This window comes from Anopheles gambiae, chromosome 3, assembly GCF_943734735.2.
Source record: "Anopheles gambiae chromosome 3, idAnoGambNW_F1_1, whole genome shotgun sequence".
NCBI lineage: Eukaryota > Metazoa > Arthropoda > Insecta > Diptera > Culicidae > Anopheles > Anopheles gambiae.
In genome coordinates, this window is record NC_064602.1 from 38,368,862 (window position 1) to 38,392,388 (window position 23,527).

Below are 23,527 nucleotides of genomic sequence, written 5' to 3' on the forward strand. Positions count from 1 at the left end.
AAGTCTTCGTAAAATGCTTACCAAACATGCCGAGAGTTGCATTTAATTAAAAAAAAACTAAAAGAGTGTGTAATAGAAACAAAAAAAAAAACAAGACAAACAACTAAAAACATTGATGTTAACGTAAATGTAATAGAGTATATGGAAGAGAGAAAACCTTGTATAGGAGAAGTGTTTTAATTAGAAAAAAAAACGTACGCTGACCACTTTTATTTCGTATGACGGTGAGTGGCGAATACTTAAACCAAGAAAAAGACCCATAAAATACGCCATGGAGGCGCATGGTCGCTCACAATTTTACCTAGGTAGTCCAATTGAAGCGGAGCGCTCTTGTGCTGAGCGCTGATGAGGATGAGGTGCTTGCTAGTAGCCAAATCTCACTGGAACTGCCTCAAATTACCATGAATGCCGCATAATTTGTTCCACTCCATATCACGACAGTTGTGTGCCAACGTTTTTTAAGTAAAATCCAACCGCCCTCTCAAACATATCACGCAAACATGTATGATCATTTTCCAATAATCCATCAATACGTAGAACCATATCAGTAACGGTAATGATTTTAAATCCTCGTAACAAACGTGCTCCCAACATATCTCCGATTTCAGTAGGGACGTTCTCTAAACCAATCCAAAACCACACATTTTCTCGCATTGTTTCCGGGTGTAGTAGTAATCGCAGTACAATAGAACGACCTAATTGTATATAGGGACGAGTGTTTTTTTCCCCAACCACACGTGTACATGACACCTTGTATGATTGCGAGAAAAAAAGCGAATAGATAAGCTGGCCCCCGGCTGGTGGTGTAAATAATAGTGTAGTTAAAAGAAAAAAGAAAACTTTACATGGCGTTTTAAAACCAAAATAAAACCAAACCTCTACATAATCGTAATGGCAGATAGGTACACAGCCCCGCAAATAATGGCTAGATTTTATAAACATGTCTGTTTCCTTGCTCGTTTTTTACTCCTTCTTTCGTCTAGTGCTAGCAAAACTGCAAAGCTCGGTCCGGAGTTGTACAGAAAGTTAGCAGGCTCTAGATAAAGAGAGAGTGTGTGTGTGTGTGAGAGAGAGAGAAATTCATACTAGCAACGCATAAATGGAATATGTAAAATGTGTTCGTGAAATGGAAATTTGTTCTAATTTATAGAAACGTTACCGTAACGGAGGGATAGCGATAAATCATCAGCGATAAAAGGTAAAACAATAAAAAAAACAGAACAGGAAACATAAAGCAAAACAGAAAGCAAAACATTGTAATGTTGTTGTACAAAACAGGAGATGGGCATAAAAATATGATTGAAAAAATGGGAGTAAAAAACAAGATCAGTAACAGACGAAACAACCATAGCAGATAGTTTGAAATACACAACAAGAGAAGAAGAAAAAACAATAAACAATCCAAACATTTGGAAGTAATAAAAAAAAGAACAACATTGCCGTTTTAAAACAGTGTGTGTGTGTTTTTTTTTTAATTTGTAGTGTTTTATTGTTTTCATTTTTTTCTGGTTTTCCACAACAATTGCAGACTCATGAATAAAAGTCATTTGCTGTGCATTTGTAAGCGTTTAACGCCAGAGCGTTAATACAAACTCAAACAACCGGAAGCGCAAGCTGCACACCGTGGAGCACATTTGCCACCGCTTGCCGAAGCATAATACACGCGGAATTTTACACTAATCGGTCGGAAAATGACCAAAAAACCCAGCGTCCATGAATGATGACCAACAATGCTCATGGACACGTTTCAAAGCAATGGCAAAAACTTGCCACCCAGGAGGGATTTTGTGGGCAGGAGCGAACCGACAGCTGACAATGTTAGCCACTACGCGTTCCACTACGCGTTCGTCAACTCTCCCGCTCCCCACATATACAAAAGGGAAAACAGTTTCCCACACATTGAACAATCACACCACAGCCGAGGGTGTTTCCTTGCCGTTTCCCGCAGTTAGTCACGGGTAGGAGATAAGGGTGCAAAATGGGCATGCGGGGCAAAAAGGATATCCTTGATTTACGTATTTTTTCACGGGACAGATAAATGCCAAAACTCAAAATGTATTCCATGGAGTGTTTTTTGTTTGTAACTATATAAGTTTTATAATCCATTATTAAACAACAGTCAAGGTTTGTTTTAATGATATGGTACTGCTATAATATTTGTCTGAAGAAAACAGAATAATTGTAGCAATTTGCTTTATAATTTAAACAACGAATATAGAATTGCTTCACGTGGGAAAACATGGGTAAGCATGCATGGAGCAAAATGATAGATTGGAGACGTGGAGAACGGTAAACGTTCATGATAGCTTCCAGGACTAGTACGGGTGAGTCAATTATCAGTTCCAGTAAACAGTGGGTTTATGATAGGTTCCAGGGTAGGTAAGGGTACATCATCAATTCTAGGACCGATATGATCAGAATTGGTTCCTGGAACGGATTGGGATCAGTATCGGTTCCTGGTCTTGCATAGGTTCTGAAAGCATTAGGTGATGTGCTTTCTTGGACCAGATAAGTTGATGAAAAGTTGGTGTCAGGACCAGTATGGGTTTGGTTTTGATTTAGGTCTCTTAGGTGGACCCCTTAGGTGGTCAAAAATAACTCATTTTAATTGGTTTTCGAGACCATTATTTTCGGCGTACTCTTTACAGTAAAGGGGATCTTTGCAATTTATTTGCATAGCCCTGTAATCTGGCCAAATTAACTAGTTATGTCAAATCAGTACAATTTCCTCCAACAATTGTCCAAAGGCAAAAAAGTACATTTTGCTAAAAGTTTGAAATCGCAAAAATTCCGAATTAACCGAATTTACTACACAAATTGTATGGAATAAGTAATGAATTTCATGTTGTTGTGTTCCATATTGCTCCATATTGGTTTTGTTGCCATATGCGTATTTCGCTCCATAGCTTCATGGCCATTTTGCCACGCATGATAAATTAGCTTCACGTGCAAAACTCCTGCTTTCATTTTAAAATGTTTGGATATTAATGCGTTGTTTAGAAGTCCCGTGTAAATTTTAATTCATAGAAAAAAAACAGCTTAAACAATTGAACATGTAAGATTTTTTTTTGTGTTTGTGGTAAATTGCTTTCCGTGCCCATTTAGCCCCACATTCCCACACATAGGCTATACTTCGGGGCTGTACAGAAATGTGAGGAAATTGAAGTAATTGTAGTGTTTTTCGTACTTTCGCAACGTGTGTTTAATTATTACAACCACCCAACCAACCAACCGAGGTATTTTTTGTATGAGAGTGTATGTAATTTCAACGCTGTTTTCATATATCTGGTGCGTTTTGTTTAATTGTACCGCATTCCTTGTTCAACAGTGAACGATTATGGAGTGACGAGCATCAGCACAATCGCTCAGGTGATTTACTATTCAGTACTAAAGCACTAATTGAATTGCGTCGCACCCGGTTTTCCATGATTATGTTAATGATTTTATCTGCCATTCTATTTCCATGCGTAGTACTAACAATGGATTATTGTACCATACTTGTGATGATGCCATTTTTCGCCATTTTAACTACAACATTAAACCACGCAGCACGGAAAGAATAAATATAGCAAAAATCCAAACTTGAAACACTCCTTCTCCTCCTGCATCATAATGTGCATTTCATTTCACATGAACACTATTAACATCCCGCTGATTATGCGGTACAGACAGAGTACATCCGCGCTGGAAAGGCTGCAAAGCTAATTGCTTTGGATTTTGTGGTTTCAGTGAAAGTGATGAATGAATTTCTATCTCGCTGTAATTAGATCTACAACCAATTAGACGCATAAAGTGCGCGCTCGTTTTACGAGTAATTCATACATATGCACAACCCCAATATCATCAATCAATTAATATTCAGCCCCTAATTATGGGACGTGTTTTTTCTGGCGCATTCAGCAACACGAATGGAGGTGGCCACATTAATCATAGGAATAAAAAACTTGTGGTTATTAATCTTATTTTAGCTGTTGGAAAGGTGATGGGCTTGAAAAACTTGCAACTTGTTCGGATGAAAGTTTCCGCCCCAATGGGGAAGGGGCAGATAAAAGGGCAAATGGTTCGGGTGTCTTGTTAGGGGTATTATGACTTAGATGATGTTTCGACCTGTGTCAAAAGATGATTAATCGAACACAAACATTCCGACAACAGTTAATCCACTACTGTATAACAACTTCAACACATGCAGAAGATATGTTTTCGTTTAGCTAGTGGTGTAGAAGCTATGGGCAAGCTGAAAAAATGTCTAATAAATTTAATCCTATCACATAACCTCCTTAGCTACTAATAAATGCCATCATAAATTTGCCTAAACCCATTAAAACCAAATCTTTTCGGATATACTGAAAAATGTCAAGCGTGACAACTTTACGTGTAAGGGCAGTGATGCTTTGGTCTCAATGCTACCAGCAGCCATCTATTTTGATTTAAATACAGTTACTTCTCACAATGCTCAACTGCTTCCTCATTCTCATACCTCTATCATATTAACTCAAGGCGTGCATCCTGTGCTATCAAAAAGAATAGAAAGTGTCGAAATATCAGCTGGAAGAATGTGCATATCAAAAAAACAAAATGAAACGCCTATGCCTAAAAGCTCACTTTTCATCAATTAGATTGATTTTCTCTCTGGTCGTGATGTCCCTGACTGGTCTCTGATATGCTGGCGCAATTCGTCCGTATACACAATCAGCATAAACACACGCACTGTTACGCGCTGCGATAAATTAAGCCACTAAAGGTGCTCTCTACATATTAGATAAATGTCGGGTGTAGAAAAAAAAATGCGTATGCTCAACACGTTCTTGCTCGTCCTGTAGTGTAGCATCGGATTTGATTGTGTTTTTTTTTTTTTTCAAATGTTTCACTATGGTAATTCCAGTATTCTTTAAAGCACTGTAGATCATCGATAAGGAAAAATGCATTCTAAATGCATTACAATGTCGCTCTGCGTCAGAAAAATCGGTCTGCAGTCTAACTTTCCGCGCACCGTCTACTTCGTAACGGCATGGATCGCTTCGGCCAGATAGCCCACATTCTTTGAGGTAACGCCCGCCATCGAAATACGGCCGTCCTTCGTGAGGTAAACGCTGAACTCCTTCGACAAACGCTCGCACTGCTGCTGATTCATGCCCGTGAAGCAGAACATGCCGATCTGGTCGGTAATGTGCGACCAGTTGCGCGACGAGCCCAGCTCCTTCAGGTTGTTGCGCAGCGAGGCGCGCACGGAGATGATACGATCGGCCATCAGCTTCACGTCACCGAGCCACTCCTGGCGGAGCGATTTGTCGCCCAAAATTTCGGCCACCAGCCGGGCACCGTGGATGGGCGGGTTCGAGTACATCGGTCGGATCAGGATCTTGATCTGCGACATCGTACGGTCGGCTTCGTCCTTGCTGCCCGTGACCAGCGAGAACGCTCCCGCCCGCTCACCGTACAGGCCCATGTTCTTGGCGAAGCTTTGGGCCAGCGCAATCTGATGGCCATCGCGCAAGAACTCGCGCACCGCCAGCGCATCCTTGTCGACGTCACCGCTCGCAAAGCCCTGGTAGGCCATGTCGAAGAACGGGAACAGATTGCGCTTCTTGATGAGGGCCGACATCTCGGCCCACTGTTCCGGTTTCGGGTCGACGCCGGTGGGATTGTGGGCGCACGCATGCAGTAATACTATTGACTTTTCTGGGATTTTCTGTAAAATAAATAACGATAGTCAAACAGATTAACAAACTATTTGTTGTAGTACTAAAGTGTAAAAAGAAACAACAAAACTAACGATGACAGAAACATTAGAAATGTGGTAAATGTGTTTCCGCATCCAAAAAGAGAAGAATCACATTGCAAACTGACATAAATACAACCAATTTGAACGGTAAGAATTTCGTACAACATTCTCCTAATAACATTCAGTGAGTTAGTCGTAAAGTATGCGACTAAATAACAAACAAAATAATATAAAAATAACCAAGACTCTTTAAAAATAAAAATTAATATTAATTGTTCTAAATTTGACAATACAATTTCGTTCAAGAACTGTCCAATGCATATAGTATAATATAAAAAATTGCATTTTTGCTGATAAATTGTATCTACTTAAAAGCCAAAATTATCCTAATTTCCTGCACCCACCGGCAAACAGCATTTCTATTACTAAACGAACGCCTGCTGCAATTCCTTGCCAAAAAAACGTCTAATAAATCCTAACAACGCTTCTATAGTTAGACATATTTGAAGTAATAGCATGTGTAAAACGTTACCGCGCGGCTAAATGAGGTGAAATACACAGCGAAATGAACTATTTGACAGGTGAAATATCTGACAGGTACAGCTAAAGGGTTGGGGGAGACACAACATCCGCTTTCGAAATTCACTTAAAAATAATATCTTCTTAAGCAGAACATTCACTAATTGGAAGAAATTATGAACTATTGACTCAAAATTGACGAAGTATTGGATATTGAAGTTATTCAATAGATTTAGATACGATTTTGTGCACGTTATTTATTTACATTGCACATCAGCTGGTTGCTGTGATGCTTTATCCGTCAGAAATTTCGCCTGTCAAACAGTTCATTTCGCTGTATATTTCACCTCATGTAGTCTCGCGGTTAGAATATTCATGATTAGTGATGTGCTCTCTGAAGCGCACCCACGACTCCGATCCGACTCCGGCAAAATGGAACCACTAGATCCGCCCGGTGTCGAAGTGGACCGGAGCCATTCGGAGCCGCCCAGAGTAGTGGTGGGAGCTCGGAATCGGACCTACCCGATTCCAATTCTGTATTCGGAATCCGGAGCCTATTTCGATGCTGGAATCGATTCTGATTCTGCAGGTGACTACGGAGCCGATTCCGGAATTGACCTGGGAATCGCAATTTGCCCCGGCAACAGAATCAGGATTGACTCCAGAAATGGAATTAGCTCCGGAAAGTGAATCAGTTCTTGAATTGAAATACAGTGTTTCTCTAGCCTTAACACTGTAAGCGTCATTTTCAATCCGTAAAATCCCATTTCAACATTGTCAAATGATTGTCGAGTTTCCATTGTTATTTTTGAAATGTATTTTACGGAATCGAATTGTTCGCTTCCGATATTGAGCTAGCTAGATAAACCTTGTAAGTTTCAGTAGCGAAATTAGTCCGGGAATCTCCATGAGACTGTTCCATGAGAATCGTTTACAAGTAAATTTTGATTATTTGCGGCTATCGATAAGTAGCATCATTGAACCCAAACGCCTAATCTTATGGACATACCGAAACCGACTCCGTTTCAAAGCCGATTCTAATTTCGAAGCCAATTCCTATTCCGAAGCCGATTTCAATTCCGGAGCCGATTCCGGAGTTGGTCGGAGTCATTTGGAGTCGGAGTCGTCCGGAGTCGGTCGGAGTCATTTGGAGTCGAAGTCGGTCGGAGTCATTTGGGGTCGGAGTCGTCCGGAGTCGTCCGGTGTCGTCCAGAGCCATCCGGAGTCGTCCGGAGTCGTCCGGAGTCTTCCGGAGTCGTCTGGAGTCTTCCGGAGTCGTCCGGAGTCTTCCGGAGTCGTCCTGAGTCTTCCAGAGTCGTCCGGAGTCTTCCGGAGTCGTCCGGAGTATTCTGGAGTCGTCCGGAGTCGTCCGGAGTCTTCCGGAGTCTTCCGGAGTCGTCCGGAGTCGTCCGGAGTCGTCTGGAGTCGTCCGGAGTCTTCCGGAGTCGTCCGGAATCGTCCGGAGTCGTCCGGAGTCTTCCGGAGTCGTCCGGAGTCGGCCGGAGTCGATCGGAGTCTTCTGGAGTCGTCCGGAGTCGTCCGGAGTCTTCCGGAGTCGTTCGCAGTCTTCCAGAGTCGTCCGGAGTCGTCCGGAGTCGTCCGGAGTATTCTGGAGTCGTCCGAAGTCTTCCTGAGTCGTCCGGAGTCTTCCGGAGTCGTCTGCAGTCTTCTGGAGTCGTCCGGAGTCTTCCGGAGTCGTCCGGAATCGTCCGGAGTCGTCCGGAGTCTTCCGGAGTCGTCCGGAGTCAGAGTCATTCGGAATCGTCTAAAGTCGATCGGAGTTATTCGAAGTCGTTTCAATTCCGGAGCCGATTCCGGAGTCGGTCGGAGTCATTTGGAGTCGAAGTCGTCCGGAGTCGGTCGGAGTCATTTGGAGTCGAAGTCGGTCGGAGTCATTTGAGGTCGGAGTCGTCCGGAGTCGTCCGGTGTCGTCCAGAGCCATCCGGAGTCGTCCGGAGTCGTCCGGAGTCTTCCGGAGTCGTCTGGAGTCTTCCGGAGTCGTCCGGAGTCTTCCGGAGTCGTCCTGAGTCTTCCAGAGTCGTCCGGAGTCTTCCGGAGTCGTCCGGAGTATTCTGGAGTCGTCCGGAGTCGTCCGGAGTCTTCCGGAGTCTTCCGGAGTCGTCCGGAGTCGTCCGGAGTCGTCTGGAGTCGTCCGGAGTCTTCCGGAGTCGTCCGGAATCGTCCGGAGTCGTCCGGAGTCTTCCGGAGTCGTCCGGAGTCGGCCGGAGTCGATCGGAGTCTTCTGGAGTCGTCCGGAGTCGTCCGGAGTCTTCCGGAGTCGTTCGCAGTCTTCCAGAGTCGTCCCGAGTCGTCCGGAGTCGTCCGGAGTATTCTGGAGTCGTCCGAAGTCTTCCTGAGTCGTCCGGAGTCTTCCGGAGTCGTCTGCAGTCTTCTGGAGTCGTCCGGAGTCTTCCGGAGTCGTCCGGAATCGTCCGGAGTCGTCCGGAGTCTTCCGGAGTCGTCCGGAGTCAGAGTCATTCGGAATCGTCTAAAGTCGATCGGAGTTATTCGAAGTCGTCTAGAGTCATCCGGACTCGTTCGCAATCGAAAGCGGTCGGAGTCAACAGGAGCCGAGTGGTTTAATGTGCTTGTGATCAGGCATTTCATTTCGTTGTGTTTTTTAGTCTTTTTTGTTTTGCGCGTGCACTTCGTATACAGGCCTTTGTTTCGATGGCCGACTTCGGCCGACTCCAGACGACCTCGAAGCCAACTGATTCCGAACGGTTCGGACGATTTGAACAACTCCGAATGACTCCGAACGACTCCGGATGACTCCGACTCCCAATAACTCCAAGCGATTCCGAATGACTCCGGACCATTCCAACTGATTCTGGACAACTCGGACGACTTGAAAGACTCCGAATGACTCCGAACGACTCCGAACGACTCCGGACGACTCCGAACGACTCCGGACGACTCCGGACGACTCCGAATGACTCCGGATAATGCAGGGCGGACCTACCGGAGTCCATTCCAATTTTATCCGAGTCGGATCGGAGTCGACTCCGGATTTTTGCCAACTTAACCCATCACTTTATTTGATATTTGAAAAAAAAACGTTAACGATTGATTACATTGTTCCAAAATAATCAAAACTATCATTTTAAGAGAAGGATCAAGAAATTCTCCCATGAGTAAATATCCCCCGTGAAACAACCAATCCTTGGCGGGTGAAAAAAATAGACCAAGAAAATGATGAAAGCTATTACGTACGCCACAGAAACCCCATTGAATTAGTCAACAATGAGTGCAAACAACTCGAAGCAAAACAACATCGCGAGGTCGCGCGACGATGAAGCTCGCGTCTGGTTCCATCCAAGACTGATAATGATGTACTATGACGTAGAGGTCCATGTGCTCATTTAAACCTCTTTCTCTCTGTCTAATACCATTCCACTCGAACGTAGCGCGATAATAAACCTCTTGACCGCGTCTGCCGCTTTGCGACCTCCCCGCTCTCCACTTACCGACAGATCTTCCAGCGCGCCAGCAAAATCAAAGCCACAGGTTGATGGATCGTAGTAGCGGTACGCCTTCACGTTCAGCCCCGAGTGACGGAAGATAGGCCCATGGTTGCCCCAGGACGGTGTCGGCAGATAGATATCCTTCGGGCCGGGGAAAAAGCTGGCCAGGAAGGCACCACCGATGCGTAGCGCACCAGTTCCACTGATGCCCTGCACCGTGGCGTTCAGCCCATTCGCGACGTGCTCGCTCGATTCGCCCAGCGCCAGCAGGATGCTGTGTTTGCAAAATTCGGCCGTTCCACCGATGGGCGAGTATTCGTGATCGAGCTGCTTCTGTGCAAGCCGCTGCTCGGCCTTTTTCACGCTGGGTAGCACGAACGGTTTGCCGCTGTCGTCACGGTACGCACCGACGCCCAGGTTGATCTTTTTCGGGTTCGTGTCGCGCTTGTACGCTTCCGTCACGCCCAGGATAACGTCCGGCGGTCCCATCTGTACGCCGCTCCACCAGGAGCTGCAAGGGAAAGGGAAAGAAGGATCAGTGTTCAGTTGATACATATATGTTTTGTATGATTTCTATGTAATTGAATTGTGTTGATATGTATTTCCGTCCCTATATGTTATTTATCATATTGACGTTGGTCAAAAGCGCAAATCAGTAAAACAAACAAAGCATTTATGACCATATTTGCTGTTTGCATTATCAAGCGGTTGTCGCTAAGCGGGTATCATAATATGAAAATTTCTTATTCACACCTTTCTGCTTTAGATAGCGCATAACAGAGCTTTGGCTGGAGGAAGATAAAATGTATGCAGTTCTTACGGGCTGCAAACAAAATGCGGCAAAGTTCATCATTACGAAATGATGTTTGCATTGGTACATGGAGGCAAACTGGAACGGTCATGTTGTGTAATCTGTATTTTCTAGAATCTTCCAAACTAGGATTACAAACAGTCGGAAGATTAGTTAGTCCACACGCACTAACGGTGATTCATCGGACGTGGAAGCTGGACGGGTAAAAAATCCATCATTGCAAGTAATATTACTGTACAAGAGTTCCGCTCCGCTTTCACTTGGCTATTTTTAGATCAATCCCCCCGACAAATCCACTCAAAATTTTGACCATACTCCGTTAGGTAATCGTTGAACCATAAATACAACCCATCTACGTCATCATCAGCGTGTGTGCGTTCGCGAAACCCGATCACGCGTCCATCACGCCGACCGCCGTGACCTTGGCAAATCTGCCGAAGGTCACCAATGCAAATTGGCCCGCTTCACTGGGTGCAGCAGGCATCCAAACGCTACTGGATAACTATCACAACTTCTTACCTCGCACGTACAGCCAGCTGACCTTGGGCCGGGAGCACATTTCGCAACAGAACAGCTGAGCTACGCTGCAGAGCTTTCGAGCAGGCCATCTTTCCGACCGGAACACGCAACCGCTTTCACCGACAGAGAGAGAAATCGAAGCACACTAGGCTGGAAAACAGAAACGGTCCACCGTTAACTATGCGAGTTCCGAGCTGTTCCGTATTTGGTATATCTCGGATGCGGCACGACAATCTCGGTGCGGTTTACTTCGAGCTTCCTACTCACCGATAGTGCAAATCGTTATCAGAGCGTTATCAAAACACGCACCGCTTTCGGTGTTGGGCCAAAGTGGTGTGTTGCGTAGGGTCGGGTAACGCAACAACAGCAATGCGATGTCGGCCATATTGACATACGGTGTGACAGTTGCGTGCTCTAGTGCGGCACAATGGGATATTTACATTAAAAATATATATATATATTTATTTGTTTTTTAGTTTTATGCATATACAGTTTAAAATTTTTTATTAAAATTACTTTTTAAATACGCAATAAAAACTGCTTTTGAATAAAATTTGAATAAAACTCTACGTCATAATCGTTCCCAATGTTTACGATCATACCTTGTTGTCGTTTAGTTCAAATTTGACGTACCGTTCCGCGCGCAGTTTCATATTTGTTTCTTTCCTCCTGAAATGCTGCAACTGGAGCATTTTGCGCACATTTCTAGATTTTGAATCATATTACAGGTAGAGATAATATAAAATATGCGGAATTGTTGGCGTTTCGATTCAAAGTGTGGTACGGTTTATAAACAAATGCATTCCATACATTCCAGCCGCGAAGGAGATACGTGGTTTGGAGTAAAACGAGTTCACAATAGCGGTGAAATTCTTGGGAGCTTTCACAAGAAAGAAGTTTCATTGATCATAGTACAATTCTTATTCGCTATTGCACCGATGCGATCGTGTCGTCGTGATGCGACCCATCGAAATGGCTAATTCAATTGCACTGAAGAACTATCACAAGGTGTTGAAACGATACACTACATTGGCCATCAAGCATCGAAACCCAACGATTGTCATTCCGGATTGCCTTGCGTATCGGTTTAAGCAAAACGGTACCTGGAAGCAGCTAGCACTAATCTGTCTACGCCGAGAGGACCTGCTTAACGTGTTCATGGAATGGGCGTACGATCTGGCCGAACGGAATCTGAAACAGAAGTACCTAGCGTATGGATTCCGCTGGCAGAAGCACACGACTTACGTGAATCTGTTCATGTACTGGGCGCGCTACCTGATTGCTTACGATCCGACCAACTACATCCCGTTCGGCTACGTAATGTTTCGATTCGATTTCGTGCTGGGCCATACCATCGTCAACATTTACGACCTACATGTGGAGGAGCAGTACCAGCGCAAAGGCATTGGGACCCATCTGATGATCACGCTGGAAGTGCTTGCCCGCCGTTTCGGAATGCAGCTGCTGATGGTGGCGGTGGCTAAGAAGGATGTTGATTTGAAAAGATTTCTCCTTCGATTGGGTTACCGGGCGGATAGCAAGGAAAGCGCCAAATATCCCGAATGTGAGGTGCTCATAGCGCCGACGAAGTGTTACAAGATCATTAACCAAGGAAGTTAAACTAACAGGCATTATTTACTCATTTTAAGTGTTTAGAGGTGCTGAGCGTGCTTTGAGAAAAGTAATGTACAGCAGCAAATGTTTGATTCAACCATAGGATGATGATCCTGCTATAAGCATTTGGAGTTCCTGAGTTTTGTGTAATGTGAAGATTCAGCAAATAAATTTTGCTGTCTCGTTACACGCGATAAACAAACTAGATTTGTTGATAGAAAGACAACAGTAACATCGTAAATACCTTCATTGGAGCGGCATTAAGTAAGATCAAAAAGATCTGGAACATCAACATCCGGAAGATTTGCTACGATCCCTTAATCGTGATTGGCATGATTTTACAAGAATGCATTTCGTCTTCTTATAACGTGTAATCGGCATGTTTAGGACAACAGAAAAGAGCGTGTAAAATATTAGATGCACTGTGTCGGAGCGCACAGTTGAATTCGTCTGAAAAGATGTTAGGCAATTCACTCGAGCATCTCCCGGATCTCACAAATGCTCAGCTAACCCTACCGTGGGCTAGTTCTTGGATCAACAAAAATTATCCATGGTGGAAATATATCTGTGAAATACAAACTCACAGTTATATAATGAAATAACTCTATTGAGTATACCACTTGCGAACATTTTTATTTACCATTTGATGAAGAATCGTGGACGCGAATCAAATCCAAATCAAAACAAAAAATTGCAATTCAGCACCGACTCTTAGCGCCCTCTAGCAGAAAAGAGGAAAAGTAGAATTGCTTGAAAAGAAAATGTATTTTAAATATTTTCTTTGCACTGTGCTCTCACGAACATGTCAATGTGTATTTGACAACCAAAGGAAGAAACGTCAATCAGGCTTTGGTTTGTTTTGTAAACAGAAGTTCCATTTGCCGCGCAGCGTTTTGCGGAAATTTCTACTAGAACCTTTCTTATTTAGCTTATACAATGGTAAGTATTTATATATACAATGTGTTGGGACGACCGCTTAGAATGTTGCTCTCATTTTGCTGTTTGTTTCATTATTCTTTTAGCTACCACTATCTCTACTCAAAACGGCACAGAGTCATCCTATGGTAAGATGTTGATGCGGTTTGTTTTCTCTTTATTTCGCCAATTTTGTTAAAATGGGCAAACATTGCCCAATTTTAGAAGAAACATGCAAGAATTGTTGTTTAATCTTGATCGGCTGTACATTGTTGTTAATGGTGGATAAAATGCTAATGATGGTGAGCGTTGCGTTGATGTTCTATAATGGCGTTTGCTAAGCCGGCATTTAAGAATGTCAGCAACTAATTTGGATCTTAACGAACTTCTTGAGTTGTTAACAAACGACTTTCACATTTATCTGCTTTTGTTTTGATCATCTTTCATTGGTGAATTGAAATATTTCCTTAAACAAGCCTAACCCGACTCGAATCATTTGTGGAATGTACAGCCGGTACGAATGGTTCGTTCCTACAACATAAGCATTATAGCCTGTTCGAGATGACCGAGTCTAAAATCCGGCAGAGGAAATTGTGGACACTCCCGAAATGTTGTTTTTGATCCGCATCCGAGTTGTATTCTGTGAGTTTGTTGGTTGTTACAGGACCGGTTAAGGATGTGGATCGGTTCCAGGACTGGTTTGGGTTCAGTATCATTTTCAGGAACTGTGTGAGTTCGGCATCAGTTCCAGGGCCCCGGTATATGTTCTTTATAAAATATATACTCAGTCTGGGTTCAGGATATGTGTTTATGGTGGCTAAGGTGTATGAAAATTACGATGAAAAATTGGCATCATGGGATAAATGGTAAATAAGGAATTTTTATGAATCTGATTTTCTCTTGATGTAGTAATTTACGGCCCTTGATTGTAACTATGGCGGAATAAAATAGTTGCACGCTTTCTAACTGCAATGCAATTTTATGCACGCATTTCTTCTTCTAATGAAATTCTAGTTAGATTTATGAAATCATAAATTCAATAGTTTCCAGTAGTGATGGGCAAAATGAGTCTGCTGCCGGAATTAGATTGATCAGATTTCGATTACTTTCGGATTCGAATCCGGATCAACTCCGGAGTTAGTGGGGGGAAGGGCTTTTTGGGATGGAATAATGTTCATCCTTTTTTTAAGTTATTTGGTAAATTTCACCATCACTACCATACTACCAAAAAGACAATCAGTCTACGGTCTACGTAGACTACGGTAGTGAAACGGATTAAATAGCAGCCATTTGGATTCGATCGGACTGATCCGGATTCAATCGGAGCCAATTAACGACTTAAGCGCATTCGGAGATTCTTCGGAGACGGTTTTCTAAATTTGACACATCAAAGGTCAAATCAGTACAATTTGCTTCAAAAATTGGCCAATGCAGTATAAATTGCATTTTTGCAATAAATTTAATCCGCTTAAAAGCTAAAACTATTAGAATTTTCTGCACAAACCATGTCAAATAATTGAAAAAGTGTAGTGTAAAAAAGTACGATCTTGAATTAGAAAAAGAGTAATGTATTTTCATTTTGGCTAAAAACCGTGAAATTCGACATACTGGCTTGATGCTTTGCACCAGCAATGCCAAAGAGTATCCTCCTCTATATGTGAAGTCAATATTCCAATACGTTGTCTAAACAACTGCCGATGAAGCGGCTAAGTTAGCACATATCTGGCTAAATGACAAATTAGTTGTCGGACTATGATGCAGTGACTAAAAAGTTCCTAAGACAGTGCTCTATAATGTGTCGTATACGGCAACCGACAAAGACAAACGTATGGAAGTGCTCAAGACAAAGTTGTCAAACATGGTAAAACATTTGTTGTAGGACAAGTCAGTTTGTTTTGTTCTTTACACCTCATAAAACATGTAGAATCTTGCTTATGTGTGCCTCTTGATTGATAACATGCCAAATACACATAAATACAGTTCATGCTCGGTAGTCCGCACGCTTGATAATCCGCAACCGTGGCCTCATACGTAGGGCTTGATTATCCTGCTATGGGTAATCAATAAGTCGCCGAAAGCCAAGACACATCAAATGTCAAATGCAAAATAAATTCCATTTTTGTCGAATTTTTAAACCCCTTTTAAAAGGTACAAAATCGTAATCTTCAGTTGAAATATGATCGAATAACTAATAAAGTGGCTAAAACCCTACCATTTGAAGCAAAATTATACGAAAATTAGCTATAATTTGACTGAAAACCTAGAAATTCGACTTAGGCTAACATTCGAGATACGCTCCGGTCCGCATTAATAGCGTATATCGTGGAATACCTGTATTAGGCACTTGTTGTACTTAAGGGTGCCGCTACTGTATATACTAGTGATCAGTGCTGCAAAATGTCATGAGTATCACGAGATTTTCACCAACGAAAACAATGAACATATCCGTGGTAGCTTGATGCTCATTGCTGATAGTCAATAAAAGTGCGCCATGACATGCTGAACACGACATGTGAATTCTTGAGTCCAACGCGATACTCTGACTGACAAACTTAGCTTAATGCCGGCGCAAGCATTACAGTCGTTGCCGCTAAATTTTGACTCTAACTCACCTATTTTTGTCTCGAAGGCACCAATTTTTGACAGCGTTTCACGATTTTTGCCTCGAAGGCATCAATTTTTGACAGTGCGCATCAATTTTTGCCTCGAAGGCATCAATTTTTGACTGTGAGTCAATCGCTTTATTTACAAAATTTTACGCAATTTCTGAAACTGTGTGTTCTGAAATGGTTGAAATTTAGTTAAGTAGTGAATAATTTTATTGATAGAATTTAAAATAAAATAATTGTTTTGCCAATTTAGAAGATTTAATGGAGTGAAAAATAATGGCATGTATTTTCAGCTGTAAACAAAAGCTTTAGAATTTCTAAAATTTCATCATTTTTTCTTCTGGCTGTGAACAGTGCTGCCAAATGCAACTTTTTCAATCATCAACACTCATGACTGAAACGAAACTCAAATCAGATCACGTACACAACTGAGATGATCAGTGACTACAGGCATTCCCCGAGTTACGACCCCCTCGAGTTACGACGATTCGCAGATACGACAATTTGATTTTGACAGTTAAAAGTTGTCATTGAGACGGAATTGGTATATTTTTTGAATTGCTGTGCTTATAACCATTACAAACACATTTCCATAGATTCCACAACTCTCCGGTCTTCAATTTCTATATCGCTTTTGGTGAAAAAACATACATTTTCGTACATTATTTTAAATAAAATACACGATTTCTTAGATTCCGACTCTTCACATTGTCGCAATTGAGTACGTGACGCTGATATGGATTTTGTTTCAGTCAGATTTTTTATGACATTGATAGTGACATTTTGCAGCACTGCTAGTGATGGTAAAATTAAATTTTTATCGGAATCGATTACCGATCGATCCGGCATCAGTTTCCGGAATCGATTCCAGAATCGGTTTCAGAATCGGAATCGGCCCCGGAATTGGTACCGGATTGGCTCCGGAATCCGGAATCTCTTGAATTAATTCCTAAATCGGCTTCGGAATCGGAATCAACTCTGGAATTGTCTCTGAAATCATAATTGGTACCGATATCGGAATCAGTTCCGGGATCGAAATCGGCTCCGGAATTGTAAATGGCTCCGAAATCAGAACCGGCTTTGAAATCAAAGTCTCCATAAGAAGAGACGTTAAGATCCAATGATGCTACTTATTGATAGCCGCAAAGAATCAAAATTTACGTGTAAACGATCCATTCTCATGGAGAATCCCTTACTGATTTTTGCTACTGAAACTTTTTATTTCAATCCAAGAACTGATTCTCATTCCAGAGCATATTCCATTTCTGGAGTCAATCCTGATTGACCAATTTGCGATTCCCAGGTCGATTCTGATTCCGGAGCCGATTCTGAATTCGGAACCTATTTCTTGCGATTTTTCTCTAAAACAAATCTTATTTGTTATTAGTTTTCGTATAAAAACTTAAGCAGATCGGTGTTGTATGCAAATGTTCGAAAAATCAATGCAATTTTGGACTTCCTCTAAACGCCACCTATCAGCATGCTGTGTACAACAGCTATATTTTATTACGAAACGTTATTCCAGCATTAAAACGCTGCTAATTCTTCCCGTTGTACTGATCACACCTTTCGATGTTGCTGCATAAATTTCATACATTTAATTTATGATCCAATGGCATGTTAATTTCTTTTCGCTCACGACGACTGCGCACGTGGTTATTTATTTTTTGTGGAATAGAAATCATAATATTATGTTCCGTTCGATTGGTGGACTTTTGCATATGCTTATCTCGTACTTTTGCTTATCAACGCACGACACAAACATCGTTTTGTGTGCGATTTAACGCATATAGCTCCCAACTGTGACGCATTCTGTCCTGGTCTGCCTGGAAGGAAGATCTCCATTAGCGTGTGTGCTCTATTCATTCACCTCCAGCCGCGTGTCACTATGACTCATAAAAAGTATATATTATTCGTCTGATTTTGTGTATTTTTTTGTGTGTGTGTGTGCTGTTTTTTTTCAACCCATCCTTTGTCAACTTGTGCGCGGCCGCGCGTTCGCATTAATCGCGTGCATCTCGGAGCGCAGTTGGTGGAGTTAAAGAATGGCGAAACATACAACGGACACCTGGTGAGCTGTGACACCTGGATGAATATTAATCTGCGGGAGGTCATCTGCACTTCAAAGGTAAGCATTTCAGCGAAGATGTTTTACAATCGAGCGGGCAGCATGCGGTACGCTAATATCTCTCTCTCTCTCTCTCTCTCTCTCTTTTCTCTATGCTCTCTCTCTCTCTCTCTCTCTCTTTTCTCTATGCTCTCTCTCTCTCTCTCTCTCTCTCTCTTTCTCTTTCGCAGGATGGTGATAAGTTTTGGCGCATGCCGGAATGCTACATCCGGGGCAGCACGATCAAGTATCTCCGCATACCGGATGAAGTGATCGACATGGTGAAGGAGGACATGCAGTCGAAGTCGCGCAGCCGCGCCGACATGAACAAGGGCGGTCGGAACCAGAACCAGGGCGGTCGCGGAGGCGGCGGTGGCATGGGCGGTGGCGGCGGCGGCGGCGGTGGCGGTGGGCGAAACAATATGAACGCCAACAATCGGAACACCTTCGGCGGCAACCGCGGCGGCAATCGGGCCGGACTGGGCAACCCGAACCGAAACGCACCGAACAAGAAGTAATAATAAAGTCGACTCAATCGCGCTTGGAATTGGTTTAGTCTCGTGAAGATGTTGCCTGCTTTTTTTTTGTTTGTTACTCTGCCTCTATTGTGTGCCTTAATTTGCTAAGGTTTCCCGGGGATGTGTCCCCCCCCCTGGTGGGTGTGTGCGTTGGGGTGCGGCGCTGCGCGGGTGTGGGTGGACAGTAGCAAATTAAAGTTACCCTCGAATCGATCGATCGGAAATATGGAAATGTCCTAACCTCACACCGTGGGGGAAGATGAAACCAAACAAATACCGTTTTTTGTTTTGCTTCGCTTTTGTGCACAAACGAAAAGAATCATCGTGTGGTCACCAATTTCGTGAGTGTGATTCGTATGTCGCCTTATTTGGTGACGGCTCGCCCGAACAGCGGGTGCTGATTTTGAAAGGGGGGAGTAAAATTATAAAGATGGAAACATTCATATTCATAACTCAGCGGCAAAGCGGCCGTTGGCCGGGCGTCGATTATGGGTAGTTTTGAAAATTTAAATGTGTCATTATTCGCCAGTTTGATTTGCGGTTCGGGCTCATTAGCATCTGCTTTGGGGTGGCGTGAAATTGCGTCAAAAATGAGAGTTTTGCCGGGGGCGATGAGACGAGCATTTTTTTTTTTGACGTGCTGTTTGCTGTTTGCAAAACTGAGTCAGCACAGATTTGCAAGGAAGTATGAATTTAAAAAAAAAAAAACAAAATTGTAAAAAAGGTATAAAATATTATCCCACAATTTAATACCCTAATTCTAACCGTCTTCTTCAAGTGTGGCCGCTATTGAGTCGCTTGGTCCATCGTTTCGCAAAAATTCTATGAAGGAAGTAATACCGGGCAGCATATGTTTGGATAAATGGGTCTCCAAACTAGCTCCGTAAGGAAATCTCCGAAAGGAATATCAGTCAAATGTATAATTGTCCGACATTGTATATTCCGGCCACATTTCGATGAACGAAAAATGTGCGATTTTTATTATTTATAAGTAGCCCGAGAAGGACATAAAAACTAAAATATGACCTCAGGTTCCCACGTAGATTTGGGGTACACACTGGTGATGTGCTCTCTGGAGCGCACCCACGACTCCGATCCGACTCCGACTATTGCTAGGACGATTCCGACTACGGAAAAATGGGAACCATTAGTTCCGCCCGAAGTCGTAGTCATCTGGGTCGGAGTCGAGCGGAATCGACCAGAGTTGAAGTCATTCGAAGCCGTCCTCAAAACGAGTCGGAATCGTCTGGAGTCGATCTGAGTCGACCGGAGTCAATCGGAATCGGAGTCTTTCGGAGTTGTCCAGAGTCGATCGCAGTTGGTCGGAGTCAAATTGAGCCGTCTCTTGCAATGTGCTTGTGAGCAGGTAGTCATGCTTTGTATTAAAGGCCAACTCTGGCCGATTACGGACGACTTTAACTCCGGCTGATTCCGGAAGACTCCGGATGACTCCGATTCCGAGCGACTCCGCATGAATCCGTACGACTCTGGGCGTTTGCGGACGACTCCGGACGACTCCGGATGCCTCCGACTCCGGGCAACTTAGGATGACTCTGGACGACTCCGATTCCGGCTAGCTCCAAAGCAAATGCTTTGCCAGCCTCTGGCCCCCATCGTCCATCCTTCTGGGGGCCCTTGTCACTAGTACTCTGTCCATACGGCATACATGTAATACATACGGCATACTATAGACTAGCGATCTACGGGGCCTCAGGCGACCGCCTAGTCCGCCTATCGTTAGATCCGCCACTGGTTAACAGATGTGGTCCACTAAAGAATTTATTTTTGAAAATGAAAAACCTTATACATATCGTGCATTATTTTCCCACACAATTAAGATTAAATTTTCAACAGGCATGTCCAGAATAAGATTTAAACATATGTTTATCAAAAACTATGAACTAATTTAGTATGCCCTCGATGGATGTGGGCCGCGGCAAATGCATTTTCAAAGCCAAGTGATCCGCGATCCTAAAAAGGTTGGAGAGCACTGTTCTAAACTATATGTTGGAACTTTTATACGGTTCCTCCGAGCTGTCAGTTTTGTTTCCTAAGCAATGTTTTGAACCGTTTTGTATACGGTTAAATACAGGGTGAATAGCAAAATCTATGCTATCAGAAAAACGATAAACGAGGCAAAGGCCAAACTAATGGTGGCAACATCAGCGACCCTACCAATAAATAATTCAAACCTACGTAGGCGTGACGTACGTAGATAGGTGAGCACACTTCTGAAGTCGTCCCAGAATTCACCTATCTCGGGTCAAAGGTAAGCAACGACAATAGAATGGTAGGCGAGTTGCACGCAAGGATGCTGACTGCCAACTGGCCATTCTACAGTCTGACAAAGCAGTTCACCTCAAAGAACCTGTCGTGACGGCCGAAGTTGGGACTATATAGCACATATATAGTACCGGTACTCACATACACCTCTGAGACATGGACACTGTCCAAATCTGACGAAACCCTTTTAGCCACGTTCGAGAGGAAGATGCTCAGAAGGATACTTGGCCCCGTATGTGTGGAAGGACAATGGAGGAGCCGTTATAACGATGAGCTATACGAGATGTACGGCGACCTCACTGTGGTGCAGCGTATCAAGTTCACCAGGTTCCGGTAGGCTGGCCATGCTGCACGCATGGAAACAGCCGACATCGAATTATTTTGAAGTCTGTCTGTTTGGTGAGGTCTTATTTGGTGAAGCCGTCCACAAGGACAGAGGGGGTACGATAGGCTCAAATTTTGGGTGGCAGGATGGCGTGGAGGCTTCCGCCATTAAGGTCGATATCGTTTGTATAAAAAAATGGAATTTTTCGTCAGACTGTGGAAAAAACTGAGTGAGATAATTTCTTCCATGAGCATCCTATGAAAGATTACTTGCTAAAATAAATGTATGACCTTCCGAGCTGCCTTTCGTCAGTTATCCGGAATTGTCGCCAAGGGAGACGAAGACATGCGTGCAGGCATGTTTTAACACATACCTCGATTTTTATCAATTCCTCCTCAGTTTTCGCGACAAAATTGTTGGAGTAAAGCTTTTTCACCATAATAGTATTGAAAATTTCTATGGGACGCAGCTGGGGGATGTTGGACCGGTTCGAGTACTAGGGATTCGTATCAAAATTCAGCCGAAATTAACCTAAAATTCACCTAGAGTGTTGGCAACTTTGCTTGCCACTGCGAAGCCAGTGAACACGATTGCTGCTTCCTGATATGTTTGTTCATGGTCCCCAAGCACTATTTCATTGTTTTGCCGGTTGCATCCTGTCCTTCTGGCCAAGCTAACGCAGCAGTGTAGCCACATGTCGCTCGGTCTTCATTTTCAGCTTCCTTTCGAACCTCAAGTCAGGGTCACCACCGGACGTTCTTTCGATGCTCTGATTGTTGTCTAATAGTGCTGTTTGTTGTTTGTTTGAATAGTTTAGAGAGGCGTTGGCTCCAACGGAGTTCTTTCGCCTCGTTCCCGTCTAATAGTGCTAAGATGTTGTAGATGCCGAAACAGGATTATACAACGTACACAAACTGCCGCACGCTGTCTGTTTTAGACGCTACGGGGTGCTGTTGTTTGATTGTTTACTGTTTGGCCATCACGGTTAGAGTTCGACTGATAGAGCTGTCATATTTTGTCTACTAACTCATGGTATACTATTATTGACAGTGCAATTAACGATTCGATAGTGCGGGTAAAGATAAACCCAGGAAAAATCGACAATGTTTGTCTTTTTTTACTGCATACGTTATAACAGACGAAGGCGCGAGACCATGAGCGGTTTCGGACCATTCTGAGGCAAACCAACATCGCTAAGCGGTTGTAACTATGTAAGTAAGTAAGTTTCTAGCACTAGGTGAAACTCTGTAAGTTTATTTTTGAAGGAATTTTTGGCAGTTGGCTGTTGAATTTAAAAGCAAATAATAAAATAAAATTCGTAAATAATCTAACCGAAATTCATAGCATTCTGATGCATGGGATACATGCGTAAAATTTGTACGATGTAAAAGAAAATAATTAGCAAGTGTATCTCAATTAATAATTTATTGAAATTTGTATTGAAAATAAATATTAATACAAAAAAAAATTTAAAAAAAAAAGATGAAATACAACAATTGTCCGCAGTACGCGATAATGAATATATGCGAATTTTCAGTACGCGATTAGTCTTAATTTAACAGTTCTATGTGTTTATTCAAAATATTTTAGTATTTTGATATTTTAATACTTGTTTTTGTGGGCACTAGGACTATTTGATGAAAATTAAGAAGGATTTAGAGAAGCATGAAATAATAATCCTACAGCAGCACTAAACTAAAAAAAAGACAACATTCACAAGATCTTCATAAAACTTACCATACAGATAAGATCCTTTATATCATTGAATGCACTAAAATCTTTGATGTATGTATGATGTATGGATTGATGTTCGATCCCCGAGAGCGACAAACATGATATATCGAAGTTTTACTCGATTGTTTTGTTACAAAATTCTCAATTTAAGACACCCACCACACAAAAACTCTGTCCATATTAGAATATAAATCTGAAAAGAGAGGATTCATAAAACGAGCGTGGTAATAACATTCCTTCCGAAGATGGATGTTTCAAAATTCAAATCATAAAGTTTATGGGCGAACAGTCACGATACAATATAAAGCAATAATTCATTTATGATCAGTAAGAACTCTTCAAGAAGCTTTCTTCTTTAGATCCGGCATGTTTCAATGTATAATAGGA

At 42.8% G+C, this 23,527-nt stretch overlaps 3 protein-coding genes across 3 annotated transcripts; 2 read left to right on the forward strand and 1 right to left on the reverse strand.

The window, feature by feature from the left end:
• Positions 1–4,367: 4,367 nt before the first annotated feature.
• Positions 4,368–11,446, reverse strand: LOC1279074 (aspartate aminotransferase, mitochondrial). The gene is made up of 4 exons (XM_318743.4): positions 11,303–11,446; positions 11,036–11,185; positions 9,709–10,216; positions 4,368–5,689 (listed from the first exon to the last, which is right to left on the reverse strand). The coding sequence occupies exons 2-4, from the start codon at positions 11,122–11,124 to the stop codon at positions 4,994–4,996; spliced, it is 1,293 nt and encodes a 430-aa protein (XP_318743.4). The 5' UTR covers positions 11,125–11,185; positions 11,303–11,446; the 3' UTR covers positions 4,368–4,993.
• Positions 11,447–12,007: 561 nt separating this feature from the next.
• Positions 12,008–12,655, forward strand: LOC1279075 (N-alpha-acetyltransferase 40). The gene has a single exon (XM_318745.3). It carries the CDS (start codon positions 12,008–12,010, stop codon positions 12,653–12,655), a length of 648 nt encoding a protein of 215 aa, XP_318745.3.
• An 816-nt stretch (positions 12,656–13,471) lies between these two features.
• Positions 13,472–18,845, forward strand: LOC1279076 (U6 snRNA-associated Sm-like protein LSm4). Its single transcript, XM_318746.4, has 4 exons — positions 13,472–13,588; positions 13,672–13,713; positions 18,203–18,301; positions 18,472–18,845. The coding sequence occupies exons 1-4, from the start codon at positions 13,586–13,588 to the stop codon at positions 18,796–18,798; spliced, it is 471 nt and encodes a 156-aa protein (XP_318746.4). The 5' UTR covers positions 13,472–13,585; the 3' UTR covers positions 18,799–18,845.
• The last annotated feature ends 4,682 nt before the right edge of the window (positions 18,846–23,527 follow it).

Bases quoted from the DNA above. Each gene is read 5' to 3' on its own strand.
- LOC1279075 (XM_318745.3), top strand. From the start codon at position 12,008: ATGGCTAATTCAATTGCACTGAAGAACTATCACAAGGTGTTGAAACGA.
- LOC1279074 (XM_318743.4), bottom strand. From the start codon at position 11,124: ATGGCCTGCTCGAAAGCTCTGCAGCGTAGCTCAGCTGTTCTGTTGCGA. The intron at 10,217-11,035 runs GTAAGAAGTTGT...TTTCCCTTGCAG, and splicing joins CAGCTGGCTGTACGTGCGAG to CTCCTGGTGGAGCGGCGTAC. The intron at 5,690-9,708 runs GTAAGTGGAGAG...TTTATTTTACAG, and splicing joins GCGCGCTGGAAGATCTGTCG to AAAATCCCAGAAAAGTCAAT.
- LOC1279076 (XM_318746.4), top strand. The intron at 13,714-18,202 runs GTAAGATGTTGA...CTCGGAGCGCAG, and splicing joins CGGCACAGAGTCATCCTATG to TTGGTGGAGTTAAAGAATGG. The intron at 18,302-18,471 runs GTAAGCATTTCA...TCTCTTTCGCAG, and splicing joins AGGTCATCTGCACTTCAAAG to GATGGTGATAAGTTTTGGCG.